A 24,510-nucleotide genomic window follows, 5' to 3' on the forward strand; every position below is an offset into this window, starting at 1 on the left:
ACCAGCCATCTGGTTGGCAGGAGCACGGCTTCCCCCAATGCCACAGCAAGTGGGGAATGATCTGGGGGTTGTTTCCTGCCCGCAGCTGCGTGGGAGAAGCTGTGCGCCACCAGCCAGCTTGTTGGCGGGAGTGCAACTTCCCCAAAAGCCACTACGGGGGGGGGGTGCTCCCTGGGTCATTTCCCGTATGCGGTGGCATCAGGGGAGGTTGCTCTCCCACCGACCGGGTGGCTGGCAGGAGCACAAATTCCCCTAATGCTGCCGCGTGCAGGAAACAATTGGATAGCGTCTACAAATAGCTCATCATTAAAAAATACACAGTGACCCTTTAACACTTGTTTGGCTGCTGCTTTTGTAGGGAAAAACATCACACTACAATAATACTATATCACTTTTATTTAATATAGATTAGATATTACTGGGCAATCGAAAGCAAGGCATTACATGTGTTGGGACATTTAGTTAGAACATGCATCTACACTTTGCATCAATCTGTTTACTCTCTTCAGATTGCCTCTTTACTAAGGAACTTCATTGTTTGTATTTATTTGTCTGAAAAGAAGCTATTGAAGTGGCCTTTTGAATGGCAGAAGTGTGGTGCTGTGTGACCCATACAGCTCTCCCCACCACCACCAAATATACTGCTACATAAATGAAAAACCTAGCATTTGGGGTTCCATGACTTAAAACACATAATTGCAGGTTGAAAATGTAAATTGCTATGTTTGGATGCTGATGAAAGCTTGTGTCATGAAACTATTTAATAGAAGCTTTGATGCTTACAATCAACCATTCTGACATCGTTTTAGTCTCTTGTATTTGGTCTGTGTTCTCATTCAGTACATCTACCTAAACCAATTCTACTTTAAAGCCAATAAAAAGTATGCATTACAACTTTTTCTTAGTTCACTAAATACAAAATTAACTCTGATACACTGTCAAAAATCAAAGGATACTTTTAAACAATAGATCAAAGTTTCAATCCAAATTTTCTTTCATAGTCACTGTTTAACCCACAGAATGAAGCAGCAATTAGAATTTTAGCAAGCATTAAAGAGTAGGCTTGGTAATAGGATTTGATCAAAAATCTTGTGCCTGTTTTTGTAGATACTTGGCCCTGGCTAGGATGAAGGAGACACACAAGTAAAAACATTAGTCTGTGCAATATTTCAGTTTGTTTGATCTACCATTTGAAAGTCAGGGGGAGAAAGGAGAGGGATGTGTTGCTATGGCAACAAGGACATCTGGATTTGAAATACCATATTATACAGAAATGCACCCAGAATAGGTAAAATAGGTTAAGGTAGAATAGGTTAAGCCAAATAAGGAATTAATTTTCCTGAGAAATTAAATCTTCACACATTGTATGATGCACAGATAACCCAATAAATCTTTTTTTGGTCATATTTAAAAATAGCAAGCACTTCTCAATTTTCATTTTATCAAGCCTAAAAGATTTATGAAGCCATTTATTTAAGCGAATGCTTCTGGCTTCATGAATTACACCCAAAGCATTTGGGTACATACACAAATTACTATCTACATTAGATAAGGCAACTATGTTTTGCAAATAGTCATAATATTTGCAACTGGAAAAGGCTATTCCTACATTTTTTCTATAACCATAAAGACTAACATGTTCTGTGGACCAGAACCATTGTTTTTAAGTAAAACGTGAGTGGTGCTTATGAATGTGTACTAACCTTCACACACAAAAATCTTGGGGGATCTAAAGAGAAGGTATGAAGTTTCCAAGTGCAACAAGAGAACCTCTTGATAAAAAACATGTCCTAACTTTACACCGTAATGACCAAGAAGCTAGAATTAAGATGAGACTATTATACAAATGAAGATAAATAGGAAAGTCAAGAGTCTTGTTTCTCAAAGTTTGGGTTCTCCAGAGGCAGGAAAATGATTTAGTCTACCCACAGTATTTTCCAAACATTGTAGATGATGCACATGCACCTATATGGGGAAATATAAAGCAGAACATGGGCAACCTTCCACAACTGCCAGAAAGTCTCAAGAATCCCCCACACAGAAGCTCTATTAATATGCAGAATGGCATGCAAATTTTAATGTTCAACAGTTCAGTTCTAAACATGTTTATTTGCAGGCACCATCCGATAGCCTTGTTATCTGACTCAGAAACTTACTTGCATATACAAATTTTAAAAAGGAGTCTGCCACCTCCTCCCAGAAGACAGAACTTGTGGTTTTTTTATTTTAAAAATGTCGTTTGATCCCAAGGTAGAATTCAAGAAGAAGAGTATATTCCTACTTCCTTTGTGTGTCCTTGCTTATTTAGTTACCTTACAAGAGGAATGTGGAATCTGGCCCTCCAGATACTGTGGAACCCCCCCAACTCCAATCAGCCCCAGACCTTATACTTATAGCCAGTGATCAGGAATACGATGGCTTGGTTAGGTTGGGCCCCACCAAGGTCACAGGCCCAGGGGGTACAAAAAGCACACCTCTGCACTCTGGCTCAGAGTGGCTAGGAGGACACCAATACAGCTGATTACCAAGGGCACAAGGGGGCCTAGGTATGCCTCAGGTTGTTGGGAGTTGGAATCTGGCAACTAGTAGAAAGCCGCAGGTTTGTCACATTTACCTTACAACTTTATCAGCCCTAGACATGAGTAACAAAAGAAACCACTCCTCATTCCTACACCACAGTCAGCTGCACAGATACAGAACTGGTATGGCTGTGGTGTGATGGGGAGACGCAGCCATACCAGTTGCTGGGGGAGGGCCAGCATCTTCTACACCTGGGTCCTTGGCACCTGTTCACCTACACAGATGTTTAAATACCTACCCTCTGCATGTGCAAATGGGGCTTTTCAAGCAGTTCTTGCCAGTAGTCCTTTCAATTACTTCTCTCACTATGGAAGGAACAGCAACCAATATGCTTTGAGTTTCCGCAGAAAGCTACCAAAACTAAAGTCAGCATCCTTCTTCACAACACCCTAGGATACTTTTATCTTCAGATAAAAGATTGGCCTCTAAGGATTTTGTAAACCAAAATGCCACTATTTTAAAGGGCTGAGAAACTGCTTTTACAGCAGCTATGACATTACTTTGTAAATACAATTCCAAGTACTCAAGCTCTTGAAGTGTTCTCTGCTCTTTAAAAAAAACAGGCAGAAGGTAGATCCAGTGCAAATGGCCAATGTTTTTGTTTAACACAAAAATATTAAACAACGCAAGATCTCATTTGTCTCTTGCATATGAAGAATCACAAGGTATTAGTAGCAAAAGTATGATATGCAAGCAACAACAGATTCCCCCCACTAATATTTTACTTCTGTCCAGGGATCAAGGTGTCTTGTGCTTCAATAGTAATTTTATAACCTAGTGGAGCAAAGTCCCTATCCAAAGCTTCATATTAGAACAATTAGCATTGTTCTCCCAAAGAAATTATTTTTTTTTTTTTAGTGTGAAGGCAGTTCAATGGTAGATCATCTGATTTGCATGCAGAAGGTTCCAGCTTCAATTCTCAGCATTTCCAGGTACGACTGGAGAGCCGCTGCCAGTCAGTGTAGAGAATACTGAGGTAGATGGTCTGATTCAGTATAAGGCAGCTTCTGATGTTCCATTTACCAGAATGAAACTATTGTTGCACTTTCATCCTCTGGACTGCCATTTGTACTATAAGTACCGTATTTTTCGCCCTATAGGACGCACTCCCCCCCCCCCAATGAAGGGGAAATGTGTGTGCGTCCTATGGGGCGAATGCAGGTTTTCGCTGAAGCCTGGAGAGCGAGGGGGTCGGTGTGCAGGCTTCAGGAAGCTATCCGCAAGCCTTGGGAGCCCACAGGAGTTCCCGCCGGTCTCCCAAGAAGCGCGCTCCAGGATGCAGGCAGCTCTCCGCAAGCCGTGGGAGCCCGGCACAAAGTCGCGCCGGTCTCCCAAGGCCTCCGGAGAGCTGCCTGCATCCCGAAGCCAGGGGCGTGCTGAGAAGCGCACCCCAGGCTTCGGGCAGATATCCACAAACCTGGGGAGACCGGCGCGACTTCCCACCAGGCTCCCTAGGCTTGCAGATAGCAGCCTGTTCTGGGGGCTGGGGTCGGGGGAAGCTTGGGGGGGGAATAATTTTTTTTCTTTATTTCCCCCCCTCCAAAACTAGGTGCGCCCTATGGGCTGGTGTGCCCTATGCGGCAAAATATACAGTAAATCATTTTGACTCAGAGGTGAGCATTCTTTTGAAGGTTTCTCCAGTCAAAATGGATTTTCCCTTTCATTTCTGAAATTGTACATTAAAGCACAGCAGCAACCTATAATACATATTCCTAATATATATCTTGAAGTTAAAGTTCAAGCACTTGCTTAAAGTTCAAACACTTTTTATCATTTTACCATTGGTTTTTATTGAACTAACAAATAATATTGCTTATACGTTAGCAATATTCAGGAAGAAACACATTTGGGTGACATTCAACATTTCAATATGAATAATCTAGAATGCTTTTGCAATCTTGCTTTGTGTTATCATTCAACATCTGACATCATAAATCATGCCAATGAGCATTGCAGAACTGTACAATAGATTTTTCCACATTAAACTATCGATGCTTTTAATTAATAAAAAAAAAAAGACTAGAAAATTTTCAGGTGTGCAAGCTGCTAACATACCCACTTCATGCTCTCAGAACACACACTCCTAAAGACTATGGGTTTGTTTAATTACACATACTATTGATTATACTAGCTTACATTCAACAACAACTTATCAGACAGTTTAAACAGTAGGAGTTACTTACGCTGCTGACCAAAACCAATGTTTCATCTGAATCATTAGTATATATGATACACTCAAATAAGAAAATTATCTAATGCAAAGTTCATTACGTTTTTCTATAGTGCAGTGCAAATAAAAGTGAAGCATAACTTTTCCTGAGTTTTCTTAGGATGTTAGAACCATTTTTTTACAATCTCACCAACAGCTTAAAATATTTATATTTCATTCTTTATATATGCTAAATTGATATCCCATCTTTCCACCATGTGGTGTTAAAGACCCTTTAAATCTTGTCTTGACAAGACCCGATATGAAAGAGCCTAGAAATTCATAGAGATATTGAAAAGAACAGTTAAATCCTTCATCTCTACTTTGCATATGTACAGTTAATGTAGAACAAGGAAGTTACCCTAAGGTCTCTGAAAGGTTCTAAAACATTTTTAGAATTTATATATTACAAGGTTCAATTTGTTTTTCACAGACACAATAATGCCCAACCTCCTGTTATCTCACAGGGAAAACAAAAATAAAACAGAAAAACAGACAAAAAAAATCTTAGGAATGTATGTTGTTAACTGGATGCTATCTCATTAGAATTTATCCTTGGGTTGGTGGCTACAGACCACGTGTTTCTAACTCAATCTTATCTTCAGGTTGTAACGATTCAGGTTCAATTTGAGCAACAGGTGGTCGCAGGATGATTTCTGGTCCTCCCCCATAGATGGACTGTAGAAAATTCCATGTTTCTTCAGAAATCTGTCCAGAATCAGCTCCTAAAAAAACATTTTGGTGAAGGTGAAGCCGATATTCAACTAATGATTTTTGAAAACAATCTGCTTATAAGTGATATATTTTAATACCAAGCTCCAAATCCAAGCACAGCAAACACTGCAGATGGCATTAACTGGATCAGGGTAACTATTTAAGATTACTTTAATTTTTGCAACAGTGCATGCAGCTCAAGCCAATTACATTCCACATACTTTGGCATTTTGTTCTTACAAGTAAATATTTTATAAAACTTGAAGGGCTTGACATTTACAAGGAGACTGAATGTTATAGAGGAACTCTGCTATGCATAAACTTCACTCTCACTCTCTCATTTTTAAGTCAACATCTTGGAACAGCTACCCGCACATTTTCAAAGGTTTTCAACCCTTCACCCCCTTAGTAATTATGTGAACTAAAAAGCTGCATGTTATCCAAAGGTTTGTACAGCAACTGATGGTAAATCCATGCTGCACAGACATTTAGATATGAAGTTTCATAGTCACAGTCCTTAATTTTTGCCTTCAACATAAAATGTCATTTTAAAAAAAGCAAAAACAAAAAGAATATAGAGAGCTGAAGTACAGTACTACTGTTTTAAATGGAAGCTAGTAATCTTGAAACAACATCTCAAAACACCTCATATATGTGTTCAAAGTCAGTGCAAGTGTGTTTTTAATGATGGAACAAACAGTTTTTAAAACTGCCAAGTTTTGATATTTCCTAAGGTTTTATTGACTTTCTGTTTTTTTATCTGTATCTGTTTCATCTATCCTGGGAGCTTATGTAATGCAAGGAGGTTTTAAAATGGACTAATCAATCAATAAATGAACAGAAATAGAAACAAAACTGTAGAAAGACACGCAAGTAGTCACTAGCAGAAAAAGAAAAACTTAATGCATAAGAGATTGTATCAATAGAGTCATACCTTGTTTCAGAACTACAGATCCACATTTATTGACAGCAATTTTGGCATTGTCAATGGGCCCTGGAGGATCTAGTGATAGAAAAATGTTAGCATGTAAGGTAATAATGAAGAGATACTATTTAAAACAAAAACACCTCAGAAAACGACTCTAGTACTTTCTTCATTTTCTATTTTTTCTCCTTTGGAGGTGTAGCCAACAAAACATTACACACTTAAAAGTTATTAGTAAAGGAGACAGCATATCCAGGAGCACAATTCAAAAACTCATCTACAAGAGCAAAAGAACTGCCCATCTTCAGATGGGCTTTTGCTCCCTTTTTTGGCACAGCAACCACCCTGCACTGTAAACAGCTTTTAAAAATACATCTGAATCATCTCCCAAAACTTTAGATGATATTTACAGGCAAACTATCCATTAAAACTGTCGTGAAGTCTTCTGAACTGATCTCTAGAATCATGGTTGCAAATAAAGCGGATTCTCCTCTGGTGCCTTAATAGCTAGCTAGTGTTGTGGCTTCCTACATGCTGTTGCATGCCAACAGCTCTATTATGTCCTATTCTCTGTTTTGTTTTGTTTTAGCTACTAAAACAGGCACCCCCAAACTCAGCCCTCCAGCTGTTTTTGAGACTACAAATCCCATCATCCCTAGCTAACAGGACCAGTGGCCAGGGATGATGGGAACTGTAGTCCCATAACAGCTGAAGGACCGAGTTTGGAGATGCCTGTACAAAAAGCTCTTCAAAAGAGTTGGTATATGCCTTCTGACGTGTTTTTTTTTAATTAGTAGATTACTGTGATAAAATTCTAAGTGCATGCTATAAAAGGTACGTCCTACCTACTTGATAAGAATTTTGAAATCTACTCACCACTGTCCTTGCCCTTCACAAACCCTTCCCATTCTCTGAACCACTGCATACTTATGCAATAGAATATGGATGGAAACTCCTCCTCTTGGAAGGCTCTGTTGAGCTGAAAGACACAAAGCAAGCTCTAAAGCACTTGATGAAATTGTGATGCCTTCTCAAGAGAAGCAACTGAAATATTCTTAACAACTTTTTGACAATTGAACCACGAAAGCACACATGAGCTTGCATCTGAAGCATTCTATGAATCCTGACCCAATATTGAAATCTCACCACTGCTACCCCACACTCCAATGTGGATGCTATGTGAATATGAAAGAGTCTTCATGAAAACAGAATATCCACTACTGTAAATGGCTAGCTTTTCTTCAGTACAAAAATATTGGACTGGATCCTGAGTCGGCAGTCTTTAAATGTATGGGCTCCTTCTATTTGGGGAAGGGCTCTTAATCTTGCCAGTGAAAAGAGATGGGGAACAGATTATTTTCACTTTCTCCCTTCTGCACACCCATGCCTCATGCCACACTGTCCCAGAAGGGCATATGCCTTGCCAGACCAGATTTCCAGAAGGCTCAGGGGCTGCTGGAGAAAACCATGGGAGTGTCATGTGAGCAAAATTCTACTCACAGGTTCCGGATCACTGTTTTTATGAAGTTTAAAGAAGAAGAACTTAACAAGCGAGAAGGAATGTATTACCCGAATAAACATTTCCAGTTCTGTCTTCCTTCTTTTCTCTATTTTTTCTGTTTCCATTTGACAGGTATGACAAACATAGAGATGATTCACAGCTGGTCCTCCACCATACCTGCAATCACAGAATATTAAATGTCATTTTAGAAGGATCAAAAGTTGTGCATTGAACCAAGTTGTTCTTTGCTTGAACAATAAATGCTGTAATTTGTTCAGCACCAGTTTCCTATGTAGGTAAATATTTCATCAATAGGAGCAACTTCCCTGAAAAATAAGCCACACACATTTTAGTTGTGCACAACTATTACTGAAAGATAGCTTCTCTCTCTCATGTTGGTATTCACTGGTGTAATTCTTGGAAGGCTCTTTAATGCAGCAAAGGCTCAAATGAATGGAAGACAGGGATATTATTTTGCCCATTCTCCCTTCCTTCAGTATCACCTCATGCCCTTTTCTGAGAGCTGTGAGGGGAAGAGATGATGATTATGATATTATTATTATTATTATTATTATTATTATTATTATTATTATTATTATTAATCCACTCTCCTTCTGTACACAGAAGCTTCTGCTGGATTAGACCATACCATGAGCAAACCACCATTACTGGATAAAACACAAAATCTGTATCAAAATGTGAAGAGGCTTTATAGACAAATAACTTCTTGTATTTATGTACAGTATATGGATGAAAGATCAAAAGCAATTCATTTCATCTTGTAAACAACAGCTTACCTGCTATACAAGTTGTCCCATATATTTTGAGGTAGCACTACTACAAGGTCCTCTATAGAAGTAGCCTTGTGTGGAGGAACTCCTGAGGAGCAGACATAGTAAAAAAAATTCAAGCAAAACTATTTACTATATGGTCATGCTAACTATTAAAGAATATCATATGCTTCAAAAAGCCTTACCAATGAATACAGTTTGAGCAGGGGAGGGGGAATACAACTTCTGTCACAACCAGCTTTCAGCAACTTGTGCAATTTAATTGTCAGAACAAATGCATGCTATAGCTTTCCCAGAAGTGAGAAGGGAGATCATGCTAGATTTGAGCTTGAAACACACTTGTGACATGAATATGTATGCAAAGATTCAAAATATCTTAAATTTGCACAATAGTTATCAAATTGCAAAACAGAATCTTTCAAACAATTGCACAACAGATTTCCTCATCCCTAACCTTTCTTTAGTATCTACCCTTTCTATTTTTGTCTTCAGACTGCTCCTGTACCACAACTATGGCTGTCATTTATACCTGGTGCATCTAGCAGGACCCCCAGTAAGATTTAAGTGAAAGTGGTTTCCAAAATCTCTCACATGAAGGAAAAGCCCTCTTAAAGGGCCGTGGAGCTATGGCAGCATGGGTCAATCCATCTCATTGCTACATTTGTGGGTGTTTGGACAGCAGTTGCAGAAATGGTTCAAGTCATTGGAAGGTAGTCACTGCTTTCCACCTTCCAAGGTAACCCACAGCAGCCATGACAGGCCATGGGTTTTCAGGCAGCATACGGGTTGTAGGAAGCTGTATCCTTGTTGGTATGCTCTGCCTTGCCTGTGCAGTCCGCCTTGCTACTTGTAAGCTGAACCCAATAAAACTGTGTTGTGCCTTTTCTCAAAAATTAAGAAAAATGTCCCACACCTATTTTTCACCCCATCCCAGCTCTCTTCCTACCCCTGTGAACACAAGTATATATGCATTAAAAAAATGTCCTTCACATCAACATTTGATAAACAGAGGTCTGATTTTCAAACTTTAAACAAAGAAATTATGACCCAAAGCAAATGTGGAAGCTAATACTGCTTTTCCTTAATATTATTCCACAGAGACGTGTGCCAATCCGTCAAAAGAGCAGAAACAAGTTATCATGTATGTAAGATTCCTTATGCAAATACCAGCCACAGCCAGACAACTGATATGATCTGAATGATCTTGTAAGAATTTCAGGAACGGGAAAACAAAATCAAACAAACCGTCTCCCAAATTCAAGCTTTGATGGCAGCAGGATAAAGAATGGTTTAAAGAAATCGGTGTATTTAGGAGCTTACAATTTAAGGATGCCTTGTATTTTTGTTCTCTAACCTAAGTCTAACCCCTGCCAGTTTTATTGTCAATCTGCTTGAAAATTAGAGGGCATGATCATCTTTCAATTGATTTTTAGAATGCAAAAATTTAAAGACCCAAATAAAATCAGAAATGTTCTGCCTGTCAATGCCTGAAGCAGTAGGAAGGAAAATGGGGTGAAAAGAATACAAGCAGTAAATAATGTGCTGATTTTACTATGGGTTTCAAATTAAATACTATTATCAGTGAGTCATTGGTGACAAGTAAAGATATACCAACTGCTGCACCATTCAGCTAGCAAGCTAAACAACATATATCTATGGTTGTAATTCTTAACCAGCAATATCCCTCTTCACATTTCAAAGATGATTGCCTGAAGAAGTTAAGCTCAGACAGAAGCCATTTCTGAAATAGATGGGACTATTTCAGAGGGAAGTCAGGCTATGACTGCCAAGTAGAGAGTCAGGAAGTTGTCACACTACGTGATGAGATAACTTATTAGATAACATACTCAATTATGTATGATGCATAATTATGCTCTCACCTCCATGTATGCAGAGGAAATCATTATTTGAAATAGGTCCCGGTTCTGCAAAAGTCCTGAATTTGTTCAACCACTGTCTGGAAATATAAAACTGGAGGAGGCTTGGTTCCATTATATTAAGGCTTGATACCTTCTGTCTCTCTTTTTTAGCTTCTTCATTGCTTTTTCTATTACAATAATGAAAAGAGGTAATACTGAGAACATTAAGTAACATCAATAATCATTATTATATTCATATGAGATTATTTCAATTTGTGTGAAATAAAATGCAAGTTTATACACTATGCTAATTGTAAGTCACTGGAAAGATCTGCCAATAAAATAAAGTGCAGTGTTTCAAATTTGGATGTGTTCCAAGTAAAAAATATTTAGGATATAGTAACTGGAAATATGAATACCCTAACAAGGTAGCACATATTTTTATTTGTGTGTGCACATTAGAAGCATACGTAACTCCTGAGCTTTATTTTAATAGAAGGAATTGATCTGCACACATTACTGGTACAGATGTCAATTAAGTACAGTTACAATTAATTTGAAAATTTGCTCCCCAGTTTATCAGAATCTATGTACTTGAGGTCGACATCCAGGTCTAATGCTTGCAACACGAAACAGTTTCCCTAATAACATGTTTAGCTCTTTACATAATTTGGCTACTGTTTATTTGTTAAGAGGTTAAATTTATTGTCCCATTTATTAGAATGTCTTTGCTCTTTAGACTGGAAGAGTAGTTCCCTCTCTCCCTGGCCCTATTCACATTTCAATAAAAGCTCAGCTGCAGGAGCTCATAAATTTCAAGCTACTACAGTGAATCCCTTTGTCCTCCAGCTTTCAGCTGCTGAACTGTGAAGTGTTCCTTCTACTGCAGTTGAATTCTATCTGACTCCAGAATCCGTCCTACATGCATTCTCCTATGAATTTAAATGAGGAAACATCAGCTATTAATTCAAAGTGAACTATGCACAGTGTCCAATTTCACTGTGGCATCCTATCTGTGAATTTTCATCAAGTATATTACAATTTATTTGAAATGAAATGAATAATATTCAGGTTTTAAGTCAATTTAGCTTACTTTCTAATTTTGCAATTAAAATGCATGGCTGTCAATACAATATTTCCAGAGATGTTAGAATCTGTGGTCCTAGAGAATATTGGACTACCAATCCCATCATCCCTAACTACTGCCCAAGCTGGCTGAAGATAATGGGAGTTGGAGTCCAAAAATATCTGGAGGACCACAAATTCCCAGTTCCTATTATAAATAAATACTACAGAAGACCAGAGGTCTCTACTTTTATATGGATTGATGTTGGGGCCATGGTTCAGTATGTTTCAAGAATATTGTACTGTAAAAAATGCTGGGGGGGGGGGCTAGGAAAAATTAAGTCAGTAGAAAGGCCCAGAAAAAGAAGCAGAATGAGTTGAAAAACGTGAGAACTGTGGGAAAATACACTACCTCACTGCAAAGTAGCATCTTAAAAGAAGTCATGCTTTCTGTATTGGCCCACAATTACAGCTGATCAGAAACGCTAACCATTGGAAAGTATTATCCAGCTCTTTGGAATACTCTCTTGAAACTCATGCAGGAAAGAATTAACAGCTAATATGATAAAAAACCATGCATTGGGTACTAACAAGAAATTTACTCAAGACGGTATTTCAAATCCTTGTCCCTTGTTTTCTCACCTGTAGAAGAGAACATAAGCTTCTGCATTTTGAACTGTTGATTCGGTGACTTCTGTGACACTCTGATCGTCAAACTCATACCATCGATTATTTAAGTTGTTCCGGCAATAAGCTATATAATGTCCATCTAAATTCAAGAACAGTTAAGATAATTTTTTGTCAAAGTACTGTAAGGCAATCCGAAACTAAAACATATTAACACAACTATTTGATTCCACCCCAGTTGCATAATATGGATCCAGAAAGAGAATATATACTATATATACTTACTGATGGCAGTTCCATGGTGACAGATTACTGATAAGAGATCATACATCACTATTTGAGTTGGACTGTCTTTGGCAAGAAAAGGTTGAAGATCAAGTCCTTCCAAGGGAAAGGATACATGAGTCCCAATTTTTGTGGAAAACATAAGGTCATGCCTGAATCTTTTGAGATGAATGCACAATATCTATAAAGAAGAGTAGACACTCATTCAAAAACTGATGCTTCACAACTTAATACTAATATAAAAGGCAAGCATTTTACTACTGCTACCTTGTTATTAAATTTATTGCGTTCTGTCCTGCCTTCTCATTTTTTAATTTTTTTTTACAAAAAAGGGATGTTCCGTGGGCCACTTTACAAAATACTACCAAAGATTTGTGTTTAGTTCGGTGAATAAGGATATTTTCCTGCACAGATGTACACTTTTGTAGAAAAACCTCCCCATGTAACTGGTTATAATGGAAGATTATGGGTTGTATCCAATGCCACCTATGTGGAAGCAGAATGAACTTCTGCTTGCACTATGGAACTTCACCTTCCTCTCCTCTCCCACGCAGCCTACTACATGCCTTCAAAATCTGCTGGATGGTTGATGGACGCTCTGGAGCAGATTTTTGGGAGCACGGAGGCAGCCGCAGATACTTTGAGTGCCATGCAGTTGCGTCCATGTGCCTGAAGCACTGATATGCACTTGTGCAATGGGCTAGAGGATGCTCCAGATCTGGGTACATGATGCAGGGGGGTGGGGGAGGGAGAGTACAGGAAAGCCCATTGTACAAGTGGATATCTGATCACACGTAATCAGCTTTTAGCATTCTGTGTAGGTGCATTGCCATTTTTAATATCTTCATCTGAGTAAGTGTGCAAATGTGACAAGATAAAAGCATCTTTCGGGAAGCCAGAATGCAGCTTTCACACTATATTCACAACTATCTATTATGGAAAAACAACACTATTATTTAAAAAAATGGAATACCTCAGGAAAGTGTTGAACTTTGCAGAATTTTACTCCATTTCTTAACCTAAAGCAAATTTAGTAAAGTTGTAAAAAAGTATCCAATGCAAACATTTAAAATAATGACATTTTAAATACTGTACAATACCCTGGATATTTCAAAATTGCTAACTAGAAAAAGGGCTATCATCTTCAAAAGAAATCACAAGGTTGGAAGTGATCAGAAATTAATTAGATCTTATTTTCACAGACACAAGGCATAAGTCATAGGTATGATCTATTTGCACATCGTAAGCAATCATTCCTTCTTGGCAATCGATGTAGTCAGCATATATCAGAAAGGCAATGTGGATCTCCTGTTTATTAATACAAAAAACATGCAGCAAATGCACACTCAGAGGAACATTAAGCATAGCTGTGGAAGGAGAAGACACAGCATGCCCTCAACTAGCCTCTTTGAGGGGTACTCAAGTTTTACTCAGAGTAGACATACTGAAACTTATGACTAGGTTAGATCCATTAATTTTAAAGGTCTCATTTGAGTAAAACTTTATACTGAGAAAAAATGGGGAGGACATTGTATTTGACTGCAGGCCCATAATCAATGACACCAATCCTCTGAACATATTGGAGAAAAGAACAAAACGCCTGTCATTTTTTTGCTAGTATTAATTTAAAAAACACGAATTAGCCCCTTGTAGAAGCCAAAGGTACTGTCACTTACGCAAGGAGGGAACTTGCCAAATTCTGCCATTTTCTCCCAGCTCAGTGGCAGTCCCCCAACACTGCCTTGAAAGGTATTCAAGAGGGTCCCCTGATTCTCATGAGCAACCTCTTATTTTCCTTATTTCTTCATTAAATTTCGATACTGCCTTTTATCCAAGGATCACAGGGTAGTTTACAATATTAAAAGCCCCACGCTGGGCAAATGATTCCTCCACTGCAAGGGGTTGGACTAGATGACCCTCATGATCCCTGCCAATTCTACAATTCTACAATTCTATCTTTGCTTCTGTTTGCAGCCTTTTGCCATATATTTGGTGCTGCACCAGTGTCCCTACAACCCTCATGAGCCTTGGGCCTCTTTCTGTATAGTTCAAAGCATCTGTGCACTTATGGACACAGGGAGATGCTGTATGCCAGGCATGTCCAACTAGTGGGGTGTGATCTACGATCCAATATAAAAACTGGTAGTGATCTACCACCCAGGGATGGGTGCAGGGTGGGCGGACGATGCCGATCCTGCCTTCTCTCCCCCCCCCCCCGGCTCCCTCCACCCCTGCGCAGGCGATGCTGTTGCTGGTCCTGATCCCGCCTTCCCTCATCAGAGACCTCCCTCCTCTCCCACCCAGCATCTCTTTCTCTCTCTCTCTCTCTCTCTCTCTCTCTCTCTCTCTCTCTCTCTCTCCTCAAACCAGTTGGGCTGCGGAGCTCTTTCATACCCGGCTTTGGAACAGTTGTCTTTCTGTCTATTGAGGAGCATGCTGTACTCCAGCTGCCTTGGGCCCGCGATCGACCCAGATCAACCTTCAGGTGCCTTCTAAAAGTTCTTTATCTCCTTGACATCTGATCAGCAGGCAGATGTCCTGTACACCCTGTCAAAATCCTTGTGCGAGGTGTGCAGAAGTGATGGGAAAGGGAGAGGCAACTTTTCCTGCACTCTGCCTTTACTTCCAAAATGCCTTTTCCCACTTCCATCTTTCTGAAAAGAAAGAGGTACTTTGGATACTCAGGCTGTGTTTTGTAGGCAAAGGCAATGGAGACTTTCGCTGCAAAACAAGATTTGGGGGAAGTGGGAGGAAGGGGAAGTCCCACTGTATCTGCTGCTGCAATTCTGGATCTCATCCAACAGCTTTTAAAATAACCACATATATCAAATTATAAGAATTTAAGATCAGGCCACTTACTTTTTACACTTTTCACAACTGTACATATTGTCACCTGCAGACATTGCGGGAAGGAAAGCATAACCATTATTCTAAAAACATATTCCCACCACAGCCTGCACTAAGCTTTTCTGATTTTGCAAGGCACTAAGTATTCAAGACATTCTAGCATCAGGAATACATGCACTACATGGACTTTCACTGACTAGATATCTGCCCAGATAGCTTAAAAATGTTTTTGTTAATAAATTGTAAGATTGGGCCATAGGAAGCTGCATTATAGTGAGTCTAACTACTGATCCATCAAGGTCTGTACTAGAAAGGCAGACCCTCCCCTAACCCTACTTGAAGATGCTAGGGATTAAATCAGGGATTTTCTGCATTCAAAGCAGATGTCCTACCAATGAGCCACAGCCCTTCCCATCAATGAAAATGAGTTTATTTTAAATTAAAGGGATAAAATTTATACACTGGCTAATTTGAACCTTTGCTCTGTTGAATATATTGTCAACTGATGGTTCCACAACAGTGTAAAAGGGAACCTTTTCTAGACCTTTTAAATGTGAAAATAGGTACAAAAAGTAAGAGGTATGGTGGTCATATTTAGTAAGACATGTGAAAAATATGAATTTCTTACCTTTCAGTTCATCTCTAGCAAAAAAGGCAGCAAGACAATCTTGTAAGGTTACTGTTGGACCCCAAAACCAGCTAGGAACACATGAGACAACAAACCTGAAACATCATTGACAAAAAAACAGCAAATGTTCTGCCAGTACAGCAGAAACATCAGTTTAAAATGTTCAAGCAATGCAAAGAAACAAACCTTTTGAAGTATTCCATGAAAAAGGCTATCCAGCCCTGAGGAGCATATGCTTCACCGCAAGAGCCTGCCTTGATAAGAGAGGTCTGATGACTTGCCGAATGCAGCTTAGCAAGGTCTTCTTTGCCTGGAATAGGCAATGACAAGTCCTGGAAAGTCTCCAGAGTCACTGACACCTATTGCCAAACCAAAGGGAAGATGATTAGGCCACCACCACCTTCTTTTTAATTGACCCAATAAAATTCTATATTTTAAATTATCAGCATTAAATTCCACTTGTGGCTAATTACAGTGCTTTGCTCCAATAATACCACTAGATGGCAAACTACAGGCAATTACAGGTATCCTACAACCTTCACATATATAACTTGTGCACATTCAGTTTTACCTACTTGGCAATTAAAAAAAAAACTTTAAAAGGGAGCGGACTTCCAGGAAAAAAGACTTTGGCATTCCCATTCATAACCCAATGTGTTTTGAGTATACACAATTTTGGTTTTAGGCACTATGCCTGGAATGTAACCCCAAAGTAAGTCGAGAGTTGCCTGGATGCATCCACTGTAAAGTGCTACAGTACTATGTGAACATGAAAATTAACAGTAGCTGTTTGGAACTAAACTAAGCTGAAAAAGCTATTAAGAACAGGAAACAGACCAGCCTAAAACTATGAGGAAGTCCGAACTAGAATAATCCAGGAACTGTTTGCATATTTCAAGTGGATGAATAAATATATTCATGCTTCATTTTTAACAACTTCTTTTACCATATAAGGGAAGAAAACTTACACAAGTACTAACAGTGTATATAGCAACATTTATTTTATCTCTTCACTTACCCGGTCACATGTTAGACATTGTACTGAACTTATGATAGTCCCATCAAATATGTCAGAAATAACACTTCTGAATTTTTTGTGTTTCTTCTTTTTGGGGGAACATATGGTTGGAACTAAAAAGAAAAAGAAAAGAAAATGAAAATCAGGACAGAGTTGAAGTACAATAACTTTTTATTCTACTCTTCTTCTGGTCTCTGTGGCACAATGGGTCAGTGAATCTGGCTGTTAACCAGAAGGTTGGTGGTTCAAGCCCACCCAGGGATGGCTGTGGGCAGGATTCATGCATTGCAGAGGGTTGGAATAGATGACCCTTGGGGCCCCTTCTAACTCTACAATTCTATGATTCTAAGAATACCAGACCTATAGTTAATTCTCCCTTTCTATTTCTATTTTGGAGAACTCCACTACCAAACATTCAGAAAAATAACTTTAAAAGCAGAAGACATCTGAAGGCAGCCCTGTTTAGGGAATATTTTAATGTTTGACGGACTACTGTATTTTAATATTTTGTTGGAAGCCGCCCAGCGTGGCTGGGGAAACCCAACCAGATGGGCGGGGTATAAATGATAAATTTATTTGTTGTTGTATTATTTTTAATAAACAGTGAGCCAAAAAGCAAATCCACTTTATTACAAATCATTGCTTATTGAGCTGGCTAGGGTAGCAGATTCTTTAATATAATTCTTCAAGGGGAGATGGCAGTGTTCACACAAAACATACATTAGGTACATTTCACATTAACATGGGGTCTTTGGCACAAGACCTCACTGCTCCCATGCTACAAATCTGCATGGCAGATGGTGATAAGAACACAGCCAACTCTTTGACTATACAAAATGCAACTTCTAGACAGGGCTGTCCCACAAAAATTATATCTAATAAGGAAATCTGGTATAAACAACAAATGACTTAAGGGTTCTATTATGATTTCTGCAAGCCTTCTGGCTTTGAACAAACCACTGGATCTTTCAGATTTGATGGGAGACAAAGGCCTTGCCTTGTACATGCAGCAAAATATGATAGCAGAATGGACTGCACTACTTCAGACTGCAGGTTGGAGATAAACCTTTTTAAGTGTTCCTCCATGTAAACACACCCTGAAAGTAGAAAACTAACAGATTCAGGGAAAAGATTCAGACCTAGCCCTCTCCTGCTGTGCTAGTTTTCTATTTACATGGACACTTAAAATAAATTCAGACTGTGATTCTGCACCTGCAGCCTGAACTGGCACAGTCCATTCTATCACCTCAGCCCTCTGCCACTAAATTCTCACCTCATTCTGCTGCATATACAGACCCAGGCAAAGACAGCCTCACATGCAGTGTCCACAGCACAATGTGGCTCAATCCCTACTACTATGTGTGTGTCAGAAGAAGAAAACTCCTGTGTGTCAGGCAATGAAGATGTAAATGTGCGAAAGCATCTTATGAAACAAAATAAAAGACAGTTTAAATACAAACTAGAAGAGAGTTTTCTTAACTAGCTTTTAAAAGAACTGGCTACATGAAAGTATGAAAAAGAAACAAAGCAGATGAAGGAATAAAATGTGACTGGAAAACAATAGGATATTTTAAGCTGCTCTGACAAATTTGCCAAAATGATGCAACTCCCCAGAGTCATGCAGTAAATAAACAGAGGCTTTGGTGCTGGTGTTTGGTCCCTAGACAGAAATCTTGTGCTTGCCATTTATGTTATTGTCTTAGCATTTTGTTGATGGAATGACATACCCAATGCCCTCAAAATAGCATGGGGCATGGGAACAAATAAAGAGTTCTTAATGTCCAGTCTCACTGCTGGCAGCCACCAGACCACAGTGTAATACTGAAAGACCAAAATTCATTTCCAATATGAATTGATGAAAGGGGGTGGGTGAATCAAGCAACTTAATGTTGTTATTTTAATCATTTAAAAGTGTTAGGACCAATACAGGAGAAAAGCACCAAGTAACATCAGGGAATGCTATACCTTTTTTGTTCAAGGGTGCCAGTCCAGACCAGAAAGTACCTGATTTGGGAGGGCTGGTTGATAAACGTGCATTCCCCCCATCTTTTGAAGAAAAACTTTGTGGCATAGACACATCATTCATATGGACATCATTGATATAGTCTGTAAAACACATTTTAGCCAAATAAGTATTACAAAATTAAAATGAACCAAGAGGATGGAGTTAAAAATTAACTAACTGCCCAGAGTCCTATTTGTTATTAAGTTTAAGAAGCAGAGTCACAATGCCCTTCAAAAGAAAAAGAAAAAAACCTGGAATCATGGGCAGGGTAGAAAATGAACAAAGGAAGAATGGAAAAGGATGTGAACCAAAACTGCCACAATGGAAAAATTAAGCAAATGAAAAATTAGAAGTTGCAAAGGAAAATAGAGCAGGGACTAGTGAAGGAAGAGGGACACTATGGAAAGATTGTTTAGAAACTACAAAAAGTGTGTATTTTGCCACATCCAAGACATCATTCAGCTCAAATGTTTTACCCCATACAGACAAGAGGAGCAGCTTTCATACTGGCTAAAATGTCTAGCGTCAACCAGGTATTTCAGCAATATTGCCATGGGGTCATGACACTCTTTAATCTTAACTTAGAGAAAATGCATAGCTTCTGCTGTGAAAAAGGCACATACATGTAAGTTTGCAATTTCAGTTTGCAAAGAAAAGCTCATCTCATTGAACAACTTTCCATTTCTGCCAACGTGGGGGTAGAAACTGTCAAGTAAATGAACAAACACTCATTTCCCTAATACACAAATGATCACATACACACACCACTCCATTCCAGCCCCTTCTCATGGCAAGTGGTTTACTTCACTCTTAAAGTGCACTTATCCTTAAACTGAAACAACCATGTTGCTATCACTCGACAGAGAAACGTGAGAAAGCAGTGAAAGCACATGCCACTCCTGGAACAGAGCTGGAAGCAACTTCTTCCAACCACTGTGGTCAACTAGGAACTGTTCTGGAAGCCCAAGAGTACCTTTAACCAGCTTTGGCTGGTATACTAGCTGCAGTATCTGGATAGCGTGGTGACTGCAGCCCCTGCACTGGTAACTTCAAGACTGCATTACTGCAATGTGCTCTATACGGGTCTGCCCTTGGGAAGAGCTACCGAGTGCAGAATGAAGCAGCTAATATCCCAACCCAAACACTGAGCTCCAGTTCAAAATTTTGTCATTTTATGCAAACACCAGACACATTTTATTAATTTTACCTGGAGGAGTGCTGTTAGTTCCTCTGTGTTACAGAGGCCCAACTGCTCTCAACCAAAGTCAAGCACTTAAGTGTCTTCAGCAGGCACCCTTGCTTTTAACTTTCAGGCACCTCCTAAAGACTTTGCTACGCCGACAGGCCTATGCTGTTGTTTATTATTATTTTTTTAGTAGGCAATAATTTTAATCATTGTTCTGCACTGCTTTCAACGTTTTTAATGTTCTTATATTTCCGTACACCAACCTGATATTTTAGCAGAAGGCAGTACAGAAACACTTGCATAAATAAATAAGGGAAAACCAGAGTAACTATCATTTGCTTTTGTTGCTGGTAGAATTCAGACAAGTGCCTCCCCAAAGTCTTGTACTATCTGTTCTATTACAGAGTGACAGAACTTGGCCGTTTTAATATAAAATTGTGGCAACCCATCCTAATAACAGCTGATCATACAAAATCAAATGGTTTATATCCACTGCTGCCAAGTCAACAACAAATTCAAAAATATTCTATCCTGTAAGAGCTACAAACGAGATCAAAATCAGTAAAATAACATTGTAGCATGACACAGGAGTAAGGTGGAATTCAATCTTGTAACAGATGTGACCAAAATATTACCCAACACTTTTTCTAATTAATAGCCATACAATCACCTGAGTATCTGCTGTGTATTTGCACCTTCACTGTTTCCTGATTGTTCAAAAATTCAGCCGTTTCAAAGAAATTGTATATGTCTTTTTCTACGTCTTCCACAGAGCTTGCTTTGTTCATCTTGGTACACAAGGATTTCTCTTTCTGATTGTCTTTGGATGCATTTTCATCATCCTGAATTAACATTGTGTCCTCTGCTTGGTCCTCTGCCACAGATTTTGACCAAGCCTCATTTTCTACCTTATCAGTATTATTGCATGATTGAAACTCTACATCCGATTGACTCTTCTCTTCTTCCATGCTCTCTTCATTTGCTGGGATACTATCCTCTACTGCAATAACAGGTTCTTTTAACTCTTCATGTAGTAAATCCATCAAACAACGCAAAAATTCCTGTGCATCCTGAAATTTAAAATGGTAGGTACAGCATTGTGCTTTATTCAGATGAGTACTCCAATGGTGCTAGCCATTCAATAATGCTAAAAACAACTTTCAATCAGCTCTTTGGGTTTACAGCAGTGATTCCAAATCCCACAAACTCCGGATTACTTGAAAACTGCTGATGGTCTTGGCAGACCAGTTATTGATTTTTCTGCCTGTTGTAGCAAATGTAATGCATTATTCTACATGCTGTATTACTTTTATTTTTATTGCTGCTGCTGCTTCTTCTTATATTTTATTTTATTACAAAATAAAAGCTCCTAGTTCCCTATTGTGGTCTGTAACTGGATTTAATCTGTTCTAAATTTTCACATTACACTTTATGGGTTGCATCCAATGCTGCACCTGCAGAATTCTGCTTGTGCAATGAGACTTCCTGTTCCTCTCTCCACATAGCTCCAAAGTCTGCTCTGGAAACTCCTCTGGAGAAGATTCTGAGGGTGTGTGATGGGCAGCAGGGGAGATGAGGGGAAATTCCATTGCTCATGCAGACGTCTGCTGCAGTAGCAGAACAGCGATGTTGGATATGACTGTGTAATTTTGGACCTAGGCAGAATTTTATCAACTACTCTTATTCATAAATCAAGAAGGGGAAAAAACAGCATGGATTATAAACATCATCTAGCAGCTAGCCAAGAACCCGAAGTGAAATGTATTATTTTACCTGCAATTTCCATTTCTTTGAACCTTGCAACTTTACTAAATAAAATTTTCCTGTAGTATGTATAGAGGAAACCTTAAGAAAAGCTTACCTGCTGAGAATAGCCTCGAAATGTTGGATTAACTGTTTTAATTCCTTGAAACAAATTTGTGGGGACAACTGCTCCAGGTCTGGAAGAGAAAAATATTTAAGTGCATTTACAACTTTTCAAATGGTTGAAATGTTTCTGTTTACTAGTACAGTATTCAAATTGCAATAGTTGTTAAACCAACAAATCAAAATGTCAAGAGGTTTCTAAAACTGCCTTTGGATACAAAATCTGAATTTCATCTCTCAGCATCCTATGGCATTATAGGCCTATTCTCACCTTTCTTGATTCTGATTCTGGGTACACTGTTTGGGGTAGTATTGATGTCTCAATATGCCTTTCATGCATCATGAAATATTCATTTCATGCATCCTTTCTTATTCCTTTCACACAAGACTGTACTCATTGATGTGTACATCTAATTCTGTACCATACACATAACTTAAGAACAATCTAAGATAGACACAAAATCTTCCTTGCTTGCCACAGTCTTTTATATTTTGCGTCAAACTATACCAAAGTAAACAATAAGAATTCTGTCAAGGAAATTGTGAGTTTCAATTAGAGGCATCTTTTTAGTCACTGCTGAAAGCTGTGTGGGGCACTAGATGTACCTTGTCTAACTTCATCAGATCAATTCTTATTTTATTATACAAGAGCTGCCTAAAATTCTACAACCCAGGTAATCCATAATCTTTATGGATATTTATTGTTTCAATAGGTGATGCCCAAAACTAAAAACAGAAAAAAATTACAATGCACTCAAATTACAACCCATTTCAAACAGAGATCCTACATTATTCAATAACTCAGCCAAATTCATACGAACATGCTAATTGCTTACAGTAGGCCTTCCATTCAGGCGCTTGATTAATGTTATATTATCGTAATTATAATTATTGTAGGATAATTTACATGTCATAAACCACTATGGAACTGAATAAGCATATGTAAGATTGTCATTGGGAAGATGACTCCAAGTGTGTGCACATTATGAAAAATACAGATCTACTTCATATGTTTTCTGCTAAACAATCATTGAAACTCTAAGATTTTATGTAGTTCAATTACAAAATATTCTACTGAAAATATATTTGTGAGAAGCTGATTTAGAAAAATTATGCCAGTACAGAAGTAGCACAATACCTGCTTTTATGCCAGAGTTCTGTCATCAGTTTGTAATAACTTCTGCAGATGGCTGGTTTCTTATCAGTACGAGCTAAACTCCCACAGTCAAGGAAAAACTGGGTTAATGGTGGGCTGGCAAGAAAGGGAAAAAGACAATTAGTTTTTTGAGACTGTGCTAATTTTGCCAATATTACTTCAACCCCAGTTATATGGTACAGCTCTGCCCCTTTCTAGATAAGCTCCATTTTTCTAGTAAGAGACCCTTTGATTCCTTGATAGCGCTGATACCATCTTGCACCTTCAGCATCTGATTGCAACAGTAACATATCTGTTTAATATTATATTAATAAAATGAGATGCAGTGTAACAAAATGACCACACCGCTTCTACACCAATAAATATTGAAGAAAAAATAAAAGCCTTTTCTAAACTTTTGGTATTAATCCTTCTCTTTACATTCATATCATCAAGAAACTGGATACACTTGAGTTAGCACAGAAAATCAGTGAAAACAGGAAAAGAGTCCTGCACTTCATAGACTAGTTAAATAACTATGAGACGATCTATAAAGTGAAAACTCATATTAATTTAACTTATGAGTTTGGGGGCCTTATGAAAGGGCATATGATCAGGACGTGCCTCCTGCAAGTTCTATAGGCCATACAACTCACATAGTAGTATCTATGCTGTAACCTCTACCCTACACAGCTTCTTGCTGTTCTGGAATTTCTAACAACTGAAAAGCACACTGCCCTACAAAGAGGACTGTTTTTCTTACCAATTTGAAAGAGCTTGTAAAGCTGCATTCATGTAACAAGTGTTTCCAATATTTTTCAAGCCTGTCAGACCTGCAAATAATGAAAAACTGCTAAGCAAGCAAAAAAAAAGGTTACAATATGTGTAGTAGGGAGTTTCTCACAGAGATTTAAAAGCAACATTTAACCTGTATATATACATAGTAGCTCAGAACTCAATGAGAGATATCCAAAATACTAAGGCATACTAAGGCATACTAAGCTAGATCTATTGAAATCAACAGACACAAGCCAATTAATTTCAGTGGGTCTACTCTGGGTATGGCTTATTTGGCTATCACCCAATGAGACAACATCTGTGAAATTCAACTTCTACTCACTGCTCTTATAAATTGAATAAAAGTGTCTGCTCATTTCTCCTCACATTTTTATCTTGTCTTTAAGTTATATCACTGGCCGCAGTCACCACAGATCTAAACAAATTCTTGCATTCCCTCCAAGACCCTTAAAAGGTAAAGGGACCCCTGAC

General features: G+C 38.6%; 1 protein-coding gene and 1 long non-coding RNA gene across 9 annotated transcripts in view; one reads left to right on the forward strand and one right to left on the reverse strand.

Annotated features, from left to right (window-relative positions):
* Window positions 1–3,782: 3,782 nt before the first annotated feature.
* On the forward strand, window positions 3,783–10,938 carry LOC310681070. Its single transcript, XR_014513099.1, has 2 exons — window positions 3,783–6,172; window positions 6,221–10,938. It is a non-coding gene; the product is annotated as an uncharacterized lncRNA (long non-coding RNA).
* Window positions 4,345–24,510, reverse strand: part of USP33 (ubiquitin specific peptidase 33) — a 31,101-nt gene continuing 10,935 nt past the window's right edge. For 2 of the 8 annotated variants that reach the window (XM_083448405.1, XM_083448399.1), the window contains exons 7-24: window positions 24,005–24,074; window positions 23,245–23,358; window positions 22,102–22,180; window positions 20,911–21,310; window positions 19,015–19,155; window positions 17,050–17,162; window positions 16,218–16,390; window positions 16,032–16,102; window positions 15,416–15,449; window positions 13,530–13,575; window positions 12,557–12,737; window positions 12,287–12,413; window positions 10,601–10,767; window positions 8,727–8,808; window positions 7,998–8,106; window positions 7,305–7,407; window positions 6,438–6,506; window positions 4,345–5,514 (exon numbers count right to left, since the gene is read on the reverse strand). In XM_083448405.1, coding sequence (XP_083304531.1) covers window positions 5,357–5,514; window positions 6,438–6,506; window positions 7,305–7,407; window positions 7,998–8,106; window positions 8,727–8,808; window positions 10,601–10,767; window positions 12,287–12,413; window positions 12,557–12,737; window positions 13,530–13,575; window positions 15,416–15,449; window positions 16,032–16,102; window positions 16,218–16,390; window positions 17,050–17,162; window positions 19,015–19,155; window positions 20,911–21,310; window positions 22,102–22,180; window positions 23,245–23,358; window positions 24,005–24,074 — 2,237 coding nt within the window. In that variant the 3' untranslated portion in view covers window positions 4,345–5,356. Of the gene's footprint in view, window positions 5,515–6,437; window positions 6,507–7,304; window positions 7,408–7,997; window positions 8,107–8,726; window positions 8,809–10,600; window positions 10,768–12,286; window positions 12,414–12,556; window positions 12,738–13,529; window positions 13,576–15,415; window positions 15,450–16,031; window positions 16,127–16,217; window positions 16,391–17,049; window positions 17,163–19,014; window positions 19,156–20,910; window positions 21,311–22,101; window positions 22,181–23,244; window positions 23,359–24,004; window positions 24,075–24,510 lie in introns of all 8 variants that reach the window. The other 6 variants (XM_083448404.1, XM_083448398.1, XM_083448401.1 and 3 more) reach the window with 5 other exon arrangements.

Source organism: Podarcis tiliguerta (assembly GCF_965153285.1).
Source record: "Podarcis tiliguerta genome assembly, chromosome: 6".
Classification (NCBI taxonomy): Eukaryota; Metazoa; Chordata; class Lepidosauria; order Squamata; family Lacertidae; genus Podarcis; species Podarcis tiliguerta.